Genomic DNA, 17762 nt, shown 5'->3' on the forward strand with positions numbered 1-17762 from the left:
CTCTCCACAGGCACCCCTCCTCTCCACAGGCACCCCTTCTTTCCTCACCATGGCATGCAAGCCACCTCTAGGGACGCAAGTGCTTTCTACTGGAAAAGTTACAGCCTGGTCTAGAAACTTTATGGTGTTCATATTTTTTAATCCAAATAAAAAATCCGTTAATGGACTATTTCAGTTTAATATACAGTAATACACTGTAGACGTAGTTAGCATCTCCCTCCACTAACTTTAATAGGGATTCATATCAATGTTGTGATAACTGGAGACAAAAAACTATTAGGGACTCTTAATATCCACGAGCAAGTATCAATTAAATACTCAAGTACAATGTCTTGGCCATATGAAGTCAAAGTATATTTGAAAAAGAGGTAATGAAAACAATAACTGTGGATCTCAGTATTAGAGACAATCTTTTTCCTGGCTTAGGGCTTCCCTGTACAAACTTGGTATAGAAATTTTGGTTTCTGGTAACAATGTGGCAAAGCACTACATAGAGTGCCCCTTGTATCTATTTTGCTTATGTTATGTTAGCTTTAATTATAGTAAGTAAAAGAGCCATTCCAACAGTTTACTCTAGTTTTAATTACACACTGTACCATTGTATCTTAATTACAACTAAGACCAGTATTTCTTCACAGTAGGACACTGATTACTAGGAGGTTGAGTTTTTCATACTAAACAGCAATCGCACAGCAGGTGAGCATTGCGCAAGAGGACAAATAGCAGCACCTGCTATCTAGGCAAACCAACTGAGCACTTACTTAGTTGTCATAGTTCCTGTAAACGCAAGGCCATGGGTGGTTTCATGGAGGTCTTCGCAATTCATAGCATAGTTACTTCAGAAAAGACATTGAAATTTGAATTACTGACTTACTTAACTGGCAACTATCCATTTAGGTTAGGCAAAGGCACGGTAACATGTTGCGTAGGATGTTGTATTGATTTTTTAAATAACTGTGGGATTTACTGTAACTCATGAAAACTCCAGTTTTTCTATGTTATAAAACACCATTAAAAGTAATTGCACCCATTAGTAATTAGAATGCACTGTAAGATTGTGAAAACAAAGAACTATGATTGCACTTCCAATAAAGTGTCTCTTAAATACAGCACCGCTGTTGCTAATCAACTGTATTTTAATATTAAAATAAACTGTTTTAACAGCAGCATTAGCTTTAGTTTACTTAAGCTACAGGCTACATTTATTTAAATGCAGTCTCCATGGCAACAAAGGCCCATTTAATTCTGTAATGTCATTGCTACCGAGTGGCACCTTTTACTCCCGAGAACGCTGACACTGCCCTGGAGCACACTAGGATGCTGCACACCTAAATGCCTTGTTAGTCAGCGCAAGAGTCAGAGTTTGGCACAATTGGACTGTGAATAGACGTGAGAAGGAATCTTTGATTCATGTGAAAAAGAAAACACTCACACTGGCAGATGCAGCACTAAAAGCAGCACGGACACCTCAGCTCACACTGGACAACAAGGGGAAGGAGGCTCCTGGAGAGGACACGGACACCGAGGACACACGTTATCAGAACTGTCCGGCCCAACTGCTACAATGAAGAGAACTTTTCACTTTTTTAAGAAAGAGGAAAGCCATCTAGAGATTAAGGAGTAAGCTTTTGATTTGAACGGTCAACGTAGTCCTGCCAACTCCAGCATGAGGCTGTCAACCCATTCATTCCATTGTGTTTTCTCCTGCTCTTTGTCACTACAAAAGGGATAAACACAAAAGAAATTCCCTGTAAGGTTAAAATCGACACTGCAGCTACCGTCTGTGGGAACTCCTTTGCAGTCAATCCTAGCATCAGTGGTTTATAACTGAGTTCAGATTAAGTGCGTCAAAGTCTCTATAAAGCGTATGCCGCCTAGGAGAGCCCCGTACTGTGATTCACCCGGAGAGCAAATGTGTGCATTTCATACTAAATGTACTTGCCCGAGCCAGTCACTTGAGGTCTGAGGGGTTTGACTGGCAGCATCTGACCCGTCCCCTCTGCTGACTGCCTCATCATGACTGTCACCAGCTTGAGACAACTCTTCCCTGGCCAGAATAGTCTCTTCCAGAGGATTTCCTTCCATCTGGGTCGTCCCACCTTCACGGGCACCAGCGTCTCTGGACACTGAGTCTTCCGGTGGCAGCAGTCCCGCGTCCCTCACACCTTCTGACCCATCCCTGACCCTGGGAAGCTGAGGCTCAGCATTAGCTTCTGTGGCTGCTGCCGGAGGGATCAGGGCAATACTCTGAGGGTTCATGTCATGAAACCAAGCCATAATATTGCCAAGAAGATTGTCACTGGCACTGGGGTCCTGGCCCGCTGAGTCAAGGTCACTGGAAGAGGGACAGAAATCACTTCGTGTCTCACTGAGGGGGTGAGAACTCAAACTGTCAGTTGAAAACGGGTCACTGTCTGCTCCTAGTCTCATGAGGCTGTCCCCAAGCTCCAGTAGCTCAGAGCTGCTCAGCGTACCGCGAGGACTGTCTGTGCTCCTGGGTACAGAGTCCAGCCGCGAAGGTAAAGAAGTGCCTATGGCTCCCAGGGATGCTTCATTACTAAGGAAGTCTCTGGTTTCTTCGTCGATGGCCAGCCCGGACTCTTGCAGTGACAGCTGTATGGCAAGAAGTATATTGGGGTCATCTTCATCCAAGGAGCTCAGAGCCTGAGGCAACAGAGAGTAAGGCCACTTGAAAATATGACTAAAGGACACATTTACCAGCCTTCCTTTAGCAGATAATACTATTTCTACTTCTACAAGTTACCTGACATATTTAAATCTTACCATTTTCTCCTTGCTTTTACTAGGGAAAATATACCTAACATAAACCTGAAATTCAAAACCCTTTTTGTACCCATCGTTGAAATAAAACCTCTACTACAGAAGGAAGAACAGGAAACCAGTAAGAGGAAGCCCAGGAATCCACTGAACAGAGGAGTAGCAAAGGCAGGCACCAGGCTGCCAGCAGGCCTACCTGAAGAGAGTCCTGGTTTGCAGAGCGACTGGCAGGGCTGTAGTCACGCAGGGAAGAGCTGTGCAACACACTCATAGACGCAGAGCTTACCACGGACGCGCCAGGCCTGCGGCTGCTGCCACCCTCCGGTGTATCTGTGTGAAAGCAAGTGGCACCACACAATTCCGTTTGTTGTCGCCATACACCTACAAACTAGTAGGCTTTCCTTCAGTTCTTGTGAAAACTCAGCCTCACGGTCACACCCGCCTCCTCGCCTGCATTTTCAGCAGGTCTGTGTGGTGGCAAGCAATAACAACACCTAGTGTCACCATCATCTCCATCTGCTTGCAGGCTCTACAGCTTCATTAATGCAGGCTCTACTGTCCATTCCTTTTTCCTAGGTCACTATAAATTTCAGTGTTTCTGTCTTCAGATATCATAAAATTAAAGAGTCTGGAACTACATTAGCCTCAAGAATCAATCTATAGTCCAAATAATATTATAGTCTAGGTGTGTTTAATGAAAAATTTAACATTTACAAGTCAAAGAATTAAAATAATTCTGTTTTTAAGAATGCTTCAGGGAGAGCTGGGTGGTGGTGGCACACACCTTTAAACCCAGCACTTAGGAGGTAGAGGCTGGAAGACCTCTGTGAGCTCAAGGTCAGCCTGGTCTACAGAGCTTTGTCCCAGGAAAGAAAGGAAGGAAGGAAGGAAGAAAGAAAGAAAGAAAGAAAGAAAGAAAGAAAGAAAGGAAGGAAGGAGAAAGCAAGCTTTAGGTCCTAATCCCTCGAGGCACTAGAATCTTTTATTCATTGCTTTCTCCCCTGAAGGACGCAGAGGAAAGAGCTCCAGCCTGACCTCACAGTCTGAGTGCACAGAGAGCTTTACGGGCACCGTCTACCTTGACACTCACTTTAATCTAAGGGAACTGAAGACCGAGCTGCTCAGTGCCTTGACTGAGTTAGACAGCAGAGATGGCTGCAGTAAACATAGGGCATTCCTACTTCAGCTATTCACGCCCTAGTTTTCTTTATCCTGTGACAGTAGAGACATCTCCACGGCTATGGTGAACCCAAATTACAAACACTGACAACAGCCAGTTTAAAACATAATTTAAGAGACTAAGAGACCAGATGATACCCACAGCCCCAGGAGCTCACCAAAGGTGCTTTCACTTGGTTCTTCCGGGTCTGTAGGGTTACTGAGCAGGCTGTGCACGTCTCCTCGACGGCGCTGCTGTCTGTGCCTCCTCCGATACTGAAATTCAGCATATTCCTGCATAAACCAAAGGTTATAAAATACAGGAGAGCATGCAAATCGTAAAAAAAATGCAAATAAAACAAAAACCACACTTTTCTCAGGAGAAAAAAATGTGTGATTTTATGCTCATATATAAAATCATTTGCTTTAGAAAAGGAAACTTCAAATTTAGCCAAGCCAAGGAAATAAAAAAAAGGCGGAAAGCAAAATGCAAAATTTCTAGTTGCCATAGGTATTTCTACTAGGAATACTTGCAAGCTCCAGAGCTAGATGTAGCTGCTATTTCAAGGGCTGTATTATCTAAAATTACAATTGATGGTGTTAGGCTTGGTGGGTGTGGGTTAGTTTTTAAAGAAGTATGGGTAGGGAGAAAGAGAAGGGGGGAACAGTGGCAGAAACAATGGCAGAAAACCCAGATGACGGAGACACCGTTCAGTGCCTGCCAGACAACTGAGCTGTCGTTGTGACTACTACCTCTGCATCAACTCAGAAGTCACAAGACTAGCTGAAAAGAAGTATGCTACATGCTGGCTTTCAAATGCATTGCTGAGTTCCCCTTTCTCATTAGCCACGTCCAGCCTTAAGGCAACAAAGGGAGTATTTACTACTTAGCATTTGGAAGAAGACAGACTAAAACGTGTGCCCACATATCTGCAGTAACAGTTTATAGTAGATTTGTTACTACCAAAGGCTATAGTCTGAGAATGTCTGCTAGAGATTTCAGCAGGGAAGTGAGAGTCAAAGGGCCCAGGTGTGTGGCAGCAGCCTTCTGAGATCACTGTTGAGTCTCCAGGGCCAACCGTGAAGATCCTCAGGCTTAGGGTTATCCTGGTTACTTTAGGGTATTCGATGTGCTTACGCTGAAAGTACTAGGAGCCTAAGAAATACATATTATAAAACTCTTATACTTTATTCATCTCACTAAATCTATCTATCTTATCTATCTTTATCAATCCAATCTTGTCTGTCTGTCTATCCATCCTAACCTATCTGTGTGGCTGGAAACTGAACCCAGCGACTTGGGCCTGCTAAGCAAACACTCTACCACTGAGCTATATTCCTCGCCCATTCTTAAATGTATCTAAACTCCATCCGTGTATGTTAGACAGCTGATGTGTGAAGTGGCCTCACGGATCATTCAGGCTCTCTAACATTTTCCCTGAGCTGGGGCACCATTTCCTTTTTTCTGGAGATCTATGCACACACACTTGCAATTTGAGAAAGGTAACTTGTTCTATTTCTAACTATTTTCACAGAAAACCTTGAGTGGGCAGGGGTAGGAGGGTGGTGGTGGTGGTGCGCGCCTTTAATCCCAGCACTTAGGAAGTAGAAGCAGGCAGATGTCTGTGAGTTCAAGGCCAGCCTGGTCTGCAGAGTGATTCCAGGATGGCCAACACTACATAGAGCACCGCTGTCTCAAAAAACAAAACAAAAACCCAAAACAACAACAACAACAACAACAACAACAACAAAAACCCTGAGTGGCATTCTGACATGATGCAACAATTTCAGAATAATTTTTTTTTTATAAAAAAAAGTCTGGAAATTGCCAAGGAATTCTCAGATTTTTCAAATGAGCATATGAAAAGACAGGGTGCTTCAAATGGCGTGAGAATATTAAGGTCAAGGAAAGATGAAGAAAACAACACAAAACCAAACCTGTGAGGTTCACAGGGGAATGCTGAGAGGCATTTTCTGTTCTAAGATTATGTTCTTTGCATTAGGTCTATTGTTTTCAAAGCAACATGAAACAAATTTTATGGCTGTCACAGATTCAGCCAATCAATTTAAGGAGATTATGACAAAATTAACTTCAGTGAAAAAAATGTAAACTCAACCTTAAAATTTACGGAGTTTGGTAACATGTAACATCATGTCATTTCCTATACTCTATACTAAGGCAAGGAGCTAATTTAAAAATATTTAATGTTGGTGTTACTTGATACGGTAAATCATACAGATTTGAAAAGCTTCAATTTATACTAATTTGCCCAACACTTTAAAAAGCAAATTATTTTTGTCAAATATCTGTTTTGAAGCAAGAGCCTTACTAGGTCACCCTAACTGGCCCTAACTTTGCTGTGTAGCCCAGGCTGACCCATATGATGAGCCCTTGGCTGTGCTTTCCTAGTGCTGTAGCACTGGTGTGTGTTACTCGGCACACAACTATACAAGTAACAAGCCCAAAGACTTAAGGGCTCCTAAGGTCCCCGTCAAAATCAGAAATTCCAAGATCTCTGTGCAGGCACTGTGGCGCATGCCTTTAATTCCAGCACTTGGGAGGTAGAGGCAGGCAGATCTCTGTAAGCTGGAGCCCAACCTGGTCTACAGAGTGAGTTCCAGGACAGCCAGGGCTGCACAGAGAAACCCTGTCTAGAAACCCCCAGTCCCCCACACAAAATAAAGCTTATCAATAAAAACCAAGCAGAGTCTGGGAGCCTCAAAGGTAGAAGAAGGCAAGAAAACATTTCTGCAGACACCATTCCTGCAATGCTTTCCATGTTGGCAAATGATGACAAGTAATTCACCTCAGATTGTGACAGTAACCTCAAGAAACTGTTCGTTTAGATTTTTAGTATGTTTAGACTAAAAAAAATTAAAACTATACATTTCTAATAAGTTGAACTTATATCTCTATTAACAAACTAGAAGACATGTTCTACAGATTTATGCTGTAAATTTGACTAGATTCTATTTAGTAGTCAATAGCAGTGAAAGGGGAACGAATCCGCTGTTAGACTCAAATATAATAGAGAGCTGAACATGGCATCTCTGCTACAGAGGAAAGAGAAGGGTTTAGGAAAGACGTGGGTGCAAAGGCAAGCAAGGGCTGCATGAAGAAAAAAACACAAACATAACCCAAACCAGGAAAATGATTACCTCAGGTGACGCAAATCCTAAATATTCCCAATCCCAGGTTCCACCGGCAAAGCTGCAAAGAAAGTACACATACTGTTTGATTCACTGTCAGTATTCCAAGTGTACACTCAGACCCTTACCCTGTGACTGTTACTTTTAATGCTTTTCTGCTTATAACCTGCCAAACCAATGCAGATTCAGCTATTAAAATATAATTACTTCCATTATCTTTTCAAATTCTAAGTTACTTTATATTTGTGAAAAATGATGGAGAAATTAAAAATAGCCATGTTGTATAAAAGTATTCTGACTGCTTTCATTTTAATTTCATAAGTATAAGAAATACCCATAAGTATTTATATGAAAAAAAGGACAAATGACTTTCTAGTGTTAAAATTGTAAGAAAAATGTTTCAATTTATTGTGGCAGAAGCAGTAGAAGTATGATGTGAAATAAAATAACCAAACCAACTTCTCTTTGAGGGATGAATTCAGATCACTTAAGTAGCCTTACAAATAGCAGATTACTCAGTCAAGTGGTGGTGGTACATCCCTTTAATCCAAGCACTTGGCAGGCAGAGGCAGGCAGATCTCTGTGAGTTCTAAGACAGCCTGGTGAACAAAGTGAGCCCAGGACAGCCAGGATTATACAGAGAAACCCTATCTTGAAAAACCAAACCAACCAAACAAACAACCCCCCCCCAAAATGAACAAAACAAAACCAAATAGCAGATTTCTCATTTCCTTATAATTTCCTAACACAGAAATACAAATATGAATATGGCAACCTGGCAATGTCTCCAAATTCTATTCCTTAACATGTTTACTATCCTTCCCAAGTCACTATATACATTAAATTTGAAATGACACATCAGAATACTCTGGATTATGAATTTTGGTACGTGAAATTAGCTTAGTCTAATTTAGTCTGGAAAGCTGCACACTGACAGACAAGCAAAATAATTCTGAAAAAAATGTACTAGGAGAAAATATCATCAAAAAGAATTTAACATATTTTTATCAGCTATATATATTGTAACTGTAAGTAACTTCCAAGAATATAAATGATAGATGGATAAAAACAAAAACCAAAAACTAAAAAAAAAAAAAAAAACAAAAAAAAAACAAACAAACCCCAAAAACCAAAAACATTCTGGCATTGGGGTTTCTGTAGCGCACAGATTTTACCTGCGCCTGGGAGCATCTGGAGAGTCTGCAGGAGCCACACCACGAGCTACAGATGCCAGGAACTCTTGCCTTTTCTGCTGTACAAGGCACGCTGCCCTAATGATCTTGTGGCGAGGTGTACGAAGATAAGGCCTATTGACTTTTTGGGCAAGGTCTTCAGTGACCATTTCTAGGTCTGTCTAGAGAGAAAGAGAAGCAAGAGGTACAAGCTGAATGGGATAGTAAATAGATACAAAGCACATCTGGTGTCTCAGGCAAGTTCTTTTGAAGTAATTTTCTACTTAACATGTTTCTTATTTTGTATGTTTTTTTAGGTTATGAAAGGATACTTTAAGTCATCATAAATGCAAGATAGCACTCGTTTGACAGACACTTAAAACAACGTAGTGGGTACAAATCAAGAAGTGGAGTAAGTCACATTTGGAAGGAATTTGTTTTTGTCTGTTTTGAAACCAAACCAAACCAAACCACCAACCAAAACCTAGTACAGTACACTCAGGGCATTACACAAGCTAGTGCACAGCTGCTGTAGTGGATAAATGCTGAAGGAATCTAACACAAAGCAAGACTATCATGGCCTTGAAAGAAATGCAGAATACAAATCACTAGAGGGCAGATTAAAAGTATAAAATGAAAGTCACCAGAGGAGAAAATTGTGGTGGCTTCTAACTAGAGGGCGACCCAGTGAGGCTAGGGAGGTTAATTACTGGCTTTGCAGTTTGTGTTTTAAATCTGTAACTTTAAAATAAAACAGCAAAAATTAACTTTCTACTCAAGTATGCAATGTAGTTTTTTCCATTTCTAAAGATAAAAATCTCCATTTTTATATGACAAGAAATAGGGCACCTTCTACCTTGACAAGTTTGAAATACACTAATGCTATAGAAATGTTGCACAGCTTGGAATGCATTTAAAGTCACACTGACACATTTACACACAGATATTTTAGTTCATTAAAGGTAATATTTCCTTTATTTAAAGCCATTTTAAAATAAAAACAAAACTGTTTTACAACTCACACTTAAAAAAAGTAAATCAAAACAATTTTAAATGGCATCTTACTTGCATTAGTTCAAAAATTTCTTTCTTTGTGCTTTTAGGTTCTAAGAAAAATCCATACGGATAAGAACACTTGAGGATGCGTCGAGTCTTTAGGAGAACGCGCACAGCATCTTCGATGAAAGTGGTGTCTGGACAGCCTCCTTCAGCTACAAAGCAATTCAGTACAGTAAATGTTCTGTGAATACACATTCAGACTAAGCTAAAAATCTAGATAAACACTCATCCATGAAAGGCCCAGGCCTGCAGCCCAGGAGCCATGGATATACATATTTTCCTGGAGCCTGTTCTTATAACATGACCAGACACGGTACAGCTCTAGGTCACCCAAAGGTACATGCTGTGTAAAAGTGGTCAGATTATACCTAACAGAAACTTTGCTGATGAAGTTGTTTACTTAAAAAAAATCTGATTATAATTACTCCTCTGCCAAAGCAATTTTGTAAGGAAAAGATACTAACTGCTGAGGAACAACTGGCTAACTAAAGCTAAAAGCTGTCAGGGAGAAAAAGAATGGGGAAGAGTAAGTGGGAGACTTAGTAACACTAAGATAGCATAACATTCTATTTTAAACTATAAATAAAAGGAAATTATATAAATACAAGGAAATAAAAGCTGTAGAATCTCAATGGAAGTATTGATGAACATCAAATTCAGCATACCGTTAGGAACATCCTACATACATATGCAAGTACAAACTGACATGGAATACCCTAATATATTTGCATGTAGTAAGTATGTCTCTGGGTAGTGACTGTACTAGGATATAAAAAGCAAAGGGAGATGAACACTCCTTGCCTTTCACTATAACTCACGTGAGACATGTAAAAAGCAGCTTGCTTCACATTAATTTTTAGCTTTGCTATGCTGCTTGGAACATCTAATAGCAAAAGCAATAATTTTGCACTTACTGGATGTTTACTGTGTCAGACACAGTTCTAAACATGGGAAACACACATTTGTGAGACTTTTCTTCCAGTCTCACTGTGGATGTTTCCAGAGTTTGTATTAGTACAGTAGAGCCATATAACTCTAAAGGCCACAGACTAAAAATTAACATGAACACCAGGCCAGCCGTGGCACTTGCCTCTACCTTAATTTGTGTAACTATTTTTACTGTCTTATTACAAAACTATTTTCACAAAAAGAAGTTTGAATGAAAATTATTTTATGAACTGAGACAAGTGAAACAGATCACAGTTTTATGTTTGAAATGTGCCTTTAATATATAAATTATGGGTTTTTCAAAAACAAGCCTATCAGAACTCAAGCCCTGTAGCAGATGTGGATACTGGGTCCTAATGATGACCATTTGCAGTTAGGAATTATTTAACCTCTAACTTTCAATTTGGAACTCACAACTAGGCCCGCTGAAGGCTTTGCTTTTTGAGCTCAATTCTTGCCAAGCTGTATCTGATGTCTGAAGCAGCTCTGGATATGCCTTGCTCCTCTTGGAAGCCTTTAGGACCCATTTGCTTTGCCAACACTAGAGCACCAATGGTGGCACAGAAGCAGCGAAACTCCAGTGTGGTTTTGTCAGGTAACAGCACAGGCTGCATGAGCAGAACCTGGCAGGTGCTCATCACATGCTCGAATGCACTCAGGGCTTGAGAGAGTTCAGGCAGTGCCAGAAGCTGCTCATGGATCTACTGTCCTTTAGGGGCCTGACCATCTACCACGGATTTGGCTTAGCAAATGCATGCACGCGTGTGTGCACACATACTATATATATGAAAGAGTGGGGGGGGGGGGAGAGAGACAGAGAGAGAGAGACAGAGACAGAGAGAGAGAGAGAGAGAGAGAGAGAGAGAGAGAGAGAGAGAGAGACAGAGACAAAGACAGACAGAGACAGAGAGACAGAAAGAGAGAGAACTTACTTTCTTTGAGAGCTCTACTCAATTGTTCCATCTTTTCTTTGGCTGTTTTAAGAAGGCGTTGTTCTAACTAAAGGAACAGAAAGAAATAATTTAAATAATCTTTATTTATTCCTTTTTTTGAATGGTGTCACTGTGTAGTACTGGCTGTCCTGGAACTCACTATGCAGACCAGGCTGGCCTTGAACACAGAGATCCACCTGCACCCAGGCTCTTTATTTATTCTTAAGAGTATTTTAGCTCATTTGTAATGATTTGGGACATACCTGATAACTATGCTCATGGTTTTTATATCTTGTATAATAGTGCATAAATCTGTCAAGTTCCTGAAACCGTTTATGTTTCTTCTCAGCCTAGGAAACAAAAGTACATAAATGACATTATTAAGTTTGGTTTCAGAGGGATTAATATTTTATTAATAATGGGTAGCAATGCATGCAGATGTTTTTTATTGTTTTGTTCCTAGAATATTACGAGCAATATATTTTAAGGCATCTGTTTGTATTCTCTATGATAAAACAATAGATACTTGGCTGCACATCTTCAATGTTTGATTGTATAGCTTACTGCTTTATGCTTTAGATAGATTTGTATCCCTTCAAAATTTACATCAAAACCCTAACCCAAAATACAACTTGTATTTGGAGACAGGACCTATGAAGAGGTGATGGGTTAGGTGAGGCCATTATTATAGATCTATCTTTATGGAAACAGACACCACAGATCTCTTACTCTGTTTTCCAGCCATCATGATGACAGAGACCAGGAAGTGGGGCCCTGTTGAAGGCCAATGAGTACTCTCACCAAGAAACAGTCAGTGTAACTTTTCTCAGACTTCATAGTCACCACAATGGAGAAAGACAACTTTCTGTTGTTTAAGCTATCTAGGCTAGGAGACTGGAGAGATGGCTCAGAGGTTAGGACACTGGCTGCTCTTCCAGAAGACTCACAACCAGCTTTAACTCTAACTCCAGTTCCAGGAGCCAATGCCCTGATCACAGACATGATGCATGTACATGCTGCATAGACATACATGCAGGCAAAACACCCATCTAAGTTAGGGTAGATCAGCAAGAAAAGACGCTCAGCGGTTAAGAGCACTGCCTGTTTTTTCAGGCCCCAGGTCCAGGTTCAGTTTCCAGTACCCTAATGACAGCTCCCACCTGTCTATAACTCCAGTTCTAAGCGATCTAACAGGATCTTCTGGTCTCTGTGAACACCAGGCAGGCATGTGCATGGTGCTAGACATATATCCAGGCAGAAAACTCACACACACAAAATTTAAAAAAAAAAAAAAGAAAGAAAGAAAGAAAGAAAAAAAAAGAAACATTCGTTCCTTGAGCCTGACTGGGGGAAAAAAAAAAGATACACGTACACTATAATATAATACTGTTTTGCTGATATTATGTTTAAAAAAAGGTTTCACATCTTCACAAAGGCAGGCTGGAATTGGATTTTTCATATCTTCAGCAAAATAAAAAAGGAAATAGTTAAAAGAAAAAAAAGCTCCTCATGTACAGATTTATTTGTTTAAAGGACACTCTAACGTGTATTCAGTGTAAGGCCTTATCACGATGAAGACAGGAGAGGAGGCATGCAAACCCCCACATGAGCTAGACAAGGACACGCTTAGGCAGGGCTACCTCCACAGTCATCTCCTTGGACTGCTCCTCTACGTGCTGAATGACTTCATAGCGGGTACATCTGTAGTAACCTCCAGTAGAAGAACTATGCTTTTTCCATTCTTCCAGGCAAATCCAGCAGAAGTCATACTTGCACTTTAAAAAGGAAACACATATGCAGTTATCTCCATCTATTAATTAAAATGCATGCATTTAAGTAGATCATAATTAGAAGATGACAAAAGCACAATATGAAAATTCATGTTTTGATGCTTCCAGGTTCAGTGTCAGAAAGATCTTCCCATTCCAAAGTCTACAGTTGTCTGGGTCATTTATTTATTTTTAACACTTATATCTTGGGTATATATTCTCTTGTATGAACTCAATCATAATACCACATACTGAATACATCATGTTTCTCCACTGGTTATGTCCTGCCATTACCACACAGTAAATCCCTACGCATGCACCTGCTTCCAAGGCTTGCCTTCTATTCTGTTTCATACTCTGTATTCTCACGCCAGTACCATAGTATTTCAACTACTGATGCTTCTCAGTGTATTATTTTACAAGGCTATTCCCCCGTACTGTTCTTTTTCAAAGTTTTCTTTTTTCTTTTTTTTTTTTTATTAATTTATTCTTGTTACATCTCAATGTTTCAAAGTTTTCTTAATTAAGCTTGCTTTGATTGGCGTGGCGTTGGTGGTGTAGTGGTGAACATAGAAGCTTGCTTTGATTTACCATATGAACATCTGAATTAAATGTACACAGATGTAGAAAGACGACCTGCTGGCATTTTTGTTTGCATTTTTAAAGAAGTTACATTTCTACTTGTTTGTCATCTTTATTTTGCCTTAGAGATTTAAAAACATTTCCAGCAAAAACCTTGCATATTTCTAAAGTTTATTTCTAGATTCAGAAGGTCTGTGTATTCCATCTAGATGTTGCAGGAGATATGAAGATTCTTATTTTCTGCAAGTTAATTTTGCATTTTGCTACTGAGCTGAATTTACATCACTAGTAGTAGGTTTTCAGTTGATCTGTATAGATTTTCTAGGTATGTAATCATGCCATCTATAAAAGTGATAGTTCTGTTTTCTTTTTGAGACAGGGTCTTGCTACATAGCTTAGGCTAGCCTTGCATTAATAACCCTTCTGCCTTAGCATGCGGCATGCTGGGATTACAGCATGTGCCACTACATGAAGCTTTAAAGTACAGTCCTTTTATTATCATCTTTTTAGGTTTTACGTGTCTCATTTCTTGTTCCTGATCACATCTAGTTTCTATATGAACTATTCTGATTCTCTAATTATCTCCTCTTTTATTATATATTTGAAATCCTGCTTTATTATGTTAACTTAGTGGTTTATCTTCAAAAAACCTAAAATTTCTTGCTACATTGGTCATTACTATTTAAAAATTATTTTGTCTTAAAAACGTTTTTCTGGTGTTCTTTATTTATTTTTAATTTGAGCCACATTCTTAATTTATTGTTTATTTTATACTTTTTAAATGAATTAGACCCTACATATTTCTGCATGGTTCTAGGTGTAGCACTCAGGCTCTGAGAAAGTAGTATTTTCATTTCCCATAAATTCTTAGATTTCTTTCCTGAGGTATTTGAAAGACTAAACTTGTCTATGGCTTTTTAATAACTTCATAACTAATTTCTAATTTATTCTCTATGACCTAGAATATTATTTGTACTAATTTTTATTTTCTTTGATTATAACAATCATATTTAAAATTATTGATTATAACAGCCAACACTTAAAGATCATTACTGTTTTTCTCTTATGATCAATGGTCTACAGGAGAGGGTCACTGTTGCATGGACACTTAAAAGATGACACAGTTAACATTTTCAGGAAATAAAATCACATCTGCCATAGTAATTACGATACTTCTATATAATTTCTATTTACCATTTTTTTTGGTCTCCTTGTAGTCATGGAGTTAACTGAATTAAATTCTTTGCATTTATTTATCACTTAACATGCACTTATTCAATAAGCAGTGAATTTGTTTCAAAGCTCTATGCAACTTTTTTTTTCCTGGTTGATAAAAGTAAACGTTGTGCCTGCTTTGATACAAATACTCTGTGATATGCTTTATTGATTTCTCAGATTAATGGCAAAATTTGAGAAATCAACTAGACATTAGCAATGATGGTAGAAAAATATAATATAGAACCTTAATACTTTACGTGTTAATAATCTTTATTTTTGGTTTTAACACTAGTTTTCCATAGTATCAGACAAAGGACAATTTTGTAAGTAAATTAAAATATTTAAGAATGAAAGATTTATGTCCCAAGTGAGGTAATGCAGACACAGAAAGACAAGCATGGTATGTACTCATTTATAAGAGGACATTAGCGGCTAAGTAAAGGATTACCACACTATAACCACAGACCCAGAAAGGCTAAATAACAAAGAGCACTTGGGGTGGGGCACATGGGTCTCCCTGGGAAGGGAAAATAGATTTGTGGATGAACTGGGGACAGGCAGGAATGGGAACAGGAGAACGGAGAATGGAGGAGAGTATGGGTGAGAAAACAGGAATGGGGGCGGGCAATGAGGAAACCTAGTGCAGTGGAAGCTCCCTGCAACTGAGGGTCACCATAGTAAGGACACCTAGTAATGAAGGATACTGAACTAGAGCTAGTCACCTTCTACAGCCAGGCAAAGCTTCCAGTAGTGGAACTGGGACACCAACCTAGTCACAAAACCCTTTCCTACAATCTGTCATAGCTGTAGAATGTGCTAGGGCAATGGTGGCACAGAACCTGTGGGAGTGGACAACCAATGGATAGTCTAACTTGAGGGAGGCAGCCCATGCCTGACACTACCTGGATAGACAGGACCCGGAAGCTGGATAGCTCAGAGACCTGGGGTAGAGCCAAACAGGGCCGCCCCCGCCCCACAAATCAATGAAGTTGTTCCTAGTGATATTTGGCTATACTCATAGATCAGTGGCTAGCCCAATGGTCATCAGTGAGACTTTCTTTGGCAGCTGATGAGTGCTAAGACCCACAGCCAAACATTAGGTAGAGAGAGAGAGCTCAAATGGGAGATTTCCACTGGGCCCTTCCCTTCAGAGCTTGGAAGAGGAGAAGGAAGGACTGGAGGAACTGTAGGGGTTGAGGAAACCAGAAGAACATGGCCCACTGAACCAACTCAGCAAGGTTCACAGGGGCTCACAGAGACTGAGGTGGGTCTGCGCCAGGTCCTCTGCATGCATTCTGTAGTTATTTAGCTAGGGGTGTTTGTGGGATTTCTAACAGTGGGCTGGGGGTGTCTCTGAGTCTTTTGCCTGCTCTTGGGACCCTTTCCCTCCTACTGGGTTGCTTCATCCAGCACTGATGAGGGTTTGTGCCACTCTCATTGAATCTTGTTATGCCATGTTTGGTTGCTATCCCTGGGAGGCCTGCTCTTTTCTGAACTGACACAGAGGAGCAGTGGATATGGGGGGAGGGAAGGTATGGGATGGTGACTGGAAGGAGTGGAGGGAGGGAGGCTGTGGTTGGGATGTACTGTATGAGAGAATAATACATTTACAAAAGATTTACTTTATTTATTTAAGTGTGTGTATGTGTCTGTGTTAGTATATGCACATATATGTGTGCTTGGGTACACATCCCTGAATAAGTGCAAGGTTCTGTGCAGGTGAAGAAGCCAGAAGATGTTGGATTCCTTGGAGCTGGAATTACAGGCATTTGCAGGATGCCTGGCTTGTTCCATGGGTGCTGGGCTCTGAAGTCCAGTCCTCATTACTGCACAGCAAACACTTAATTTCTGATCCATCTTTCTGTTCCCCTAAGACTGAATACTAGACCTCAAGAAGCATTGGATGGTGGCAGGTGACTAACAGCAGCTGGCCAGCAGCCCCCTTGGCCACTAGACATGTCAGGGTGTTGCTGGGGTCTCAGGAGAGGGAGCTGGTGACCCTCCAGCTGAAAGCCTTCAGCTCTTTCTTCTCCCATCAGAGGCCAAAGCTCTCAGGGACTCAGAAGTCCAAGCAGGGACAACAGGAGGCGCCTGGAGTCAAACAAGGATGCTCAGTGCCTCTAGAGAAGAAGATGCCGTAGCTGCCTGGGCCTCCTGAGTGCCCCTGTCAAACCACGGAGGAACGAGAGGACAGCTGCCCGGGCCTCCTGAGTGCCCCTGCAAACCATGGAGGAACGAGAGGACAGCTGCCCGGGCCTCCTGAGTGCCCCTTCAAACCACGGAGGAACGAGAGGACAAAAGGGATGGGGAGGATGGGTGGGGTGTGATACAGCACTCTAGTTGAAAATTAAACATTTTCTAAAGGGAAATGAAAAAAGTGTTGTTTTTTTTTTTTTTTAAATAAATTAGTTATCAGAAGAACAAACATGTCATTCTTTTAAAATGTTTAACACTGGATTTCTGACAATGCAAACTGTCTATTAAATCATAATCTACATTGAAGGATCAGCAGCCTAGGCAGGTTATGAAGTTGTTTGTGCTACAGCATGGATTCAACTTTTCATGATATGTTGTTTTATTTAATAAAACATAACTGAAAAACACTCTACTGTGTGCACTGAGGTTATTGTCTAGGTAAGTTTTCTATGTCAAAATAAGAATACTACCTTTTAGATGGGCATAGTGGTACACACCTGTAATCCCAGCACTTGGGGAGGCAGAGGCAAGTGGATCACTGTGAGTTTGAGGCCAGCCTGGTCTACAAATCGAGTTCAGCCAAGGGTACAGAGATAAACCCTGGCTCAAAAAACCATAAAAAACAAACAAACAAACAAACAACAACAAAAACCAAACTACTATCTTTCCATTTTTCTTTCTTTTTGGAGGCAGGGTCTCGTTGTGCAGCTCTAACTAGTCAGTCTAGAGCTAGTGTAGACCTGTCTCAGCCTCAGAGTGCTGGGATTACAGCCATGCACTACCACAGCCAACTTAGTTTA

The 17762-nt window shown here is 40.5% G+C and overlaps 1 protein-coding gene across 3 annotated transcripts in view; it reads right to left on the bottom strand.

The window, feature by feature from the left end:
- Nucleotides 1-1668: 1668 nt before the first annotated feature.
- The window catches only part of Ankib1 (ankyrin repeat and IBR domain containing 1), a 69712-nt gene continuing 53618 nt past the window's right edge, over nt 1669-17762 (bottom strand). For 2 of the 3 annotated variants that reach the window (XM_051152002.1, XM_051152000.1), the window contains 9 exons: nt 12838-12972; nt 11461-11547; nt 11198-11264; nt 9324-9469; nt 8262-8440; nt 7096-7147; nt 4116-4212; nt 2975-3108; nt 1669-2664 (listed from right to left, as the gene is read on the bottom strand). In XM_051152002.1, the coding sequence (XP_051007959.1) occupies nt 1924-2664; nt 2975-3108; nt 4116-4212; nt 7096-7147; nt 8262-8440; nt 9324-9469; nt 11198-11264; nt 11461-11547; nt 12838-12972 (1638 nt within the window). In that variant the 3' untranslated portion in view covers nt 1669-1923. Of the gene's footprint in view, nt 2665-2974; nt 3109-4115; nt 4231-7095; nt 7148-8261; nt 8441-9323; nt 9470-11197; nt 11265-11460; nt 11548-12837; nt 12973-17762 lie in introns of all 3 variants that reach the window. The other variant, XM_051152001.1, reaches the window with a different exon arrangement.

Source organism: Acomys russatus, chromosome 10 (genome assembly GCF_903995435.1).
Source record: "Acomys russatus chromosome 10, mAcoRus1.1, whole genome shotgun sequence".
NCBI lineage: Eukaryota > Metazoa > Chordata > Mammalia > Rodentia > Muridae > Acomys > Acomys russatus.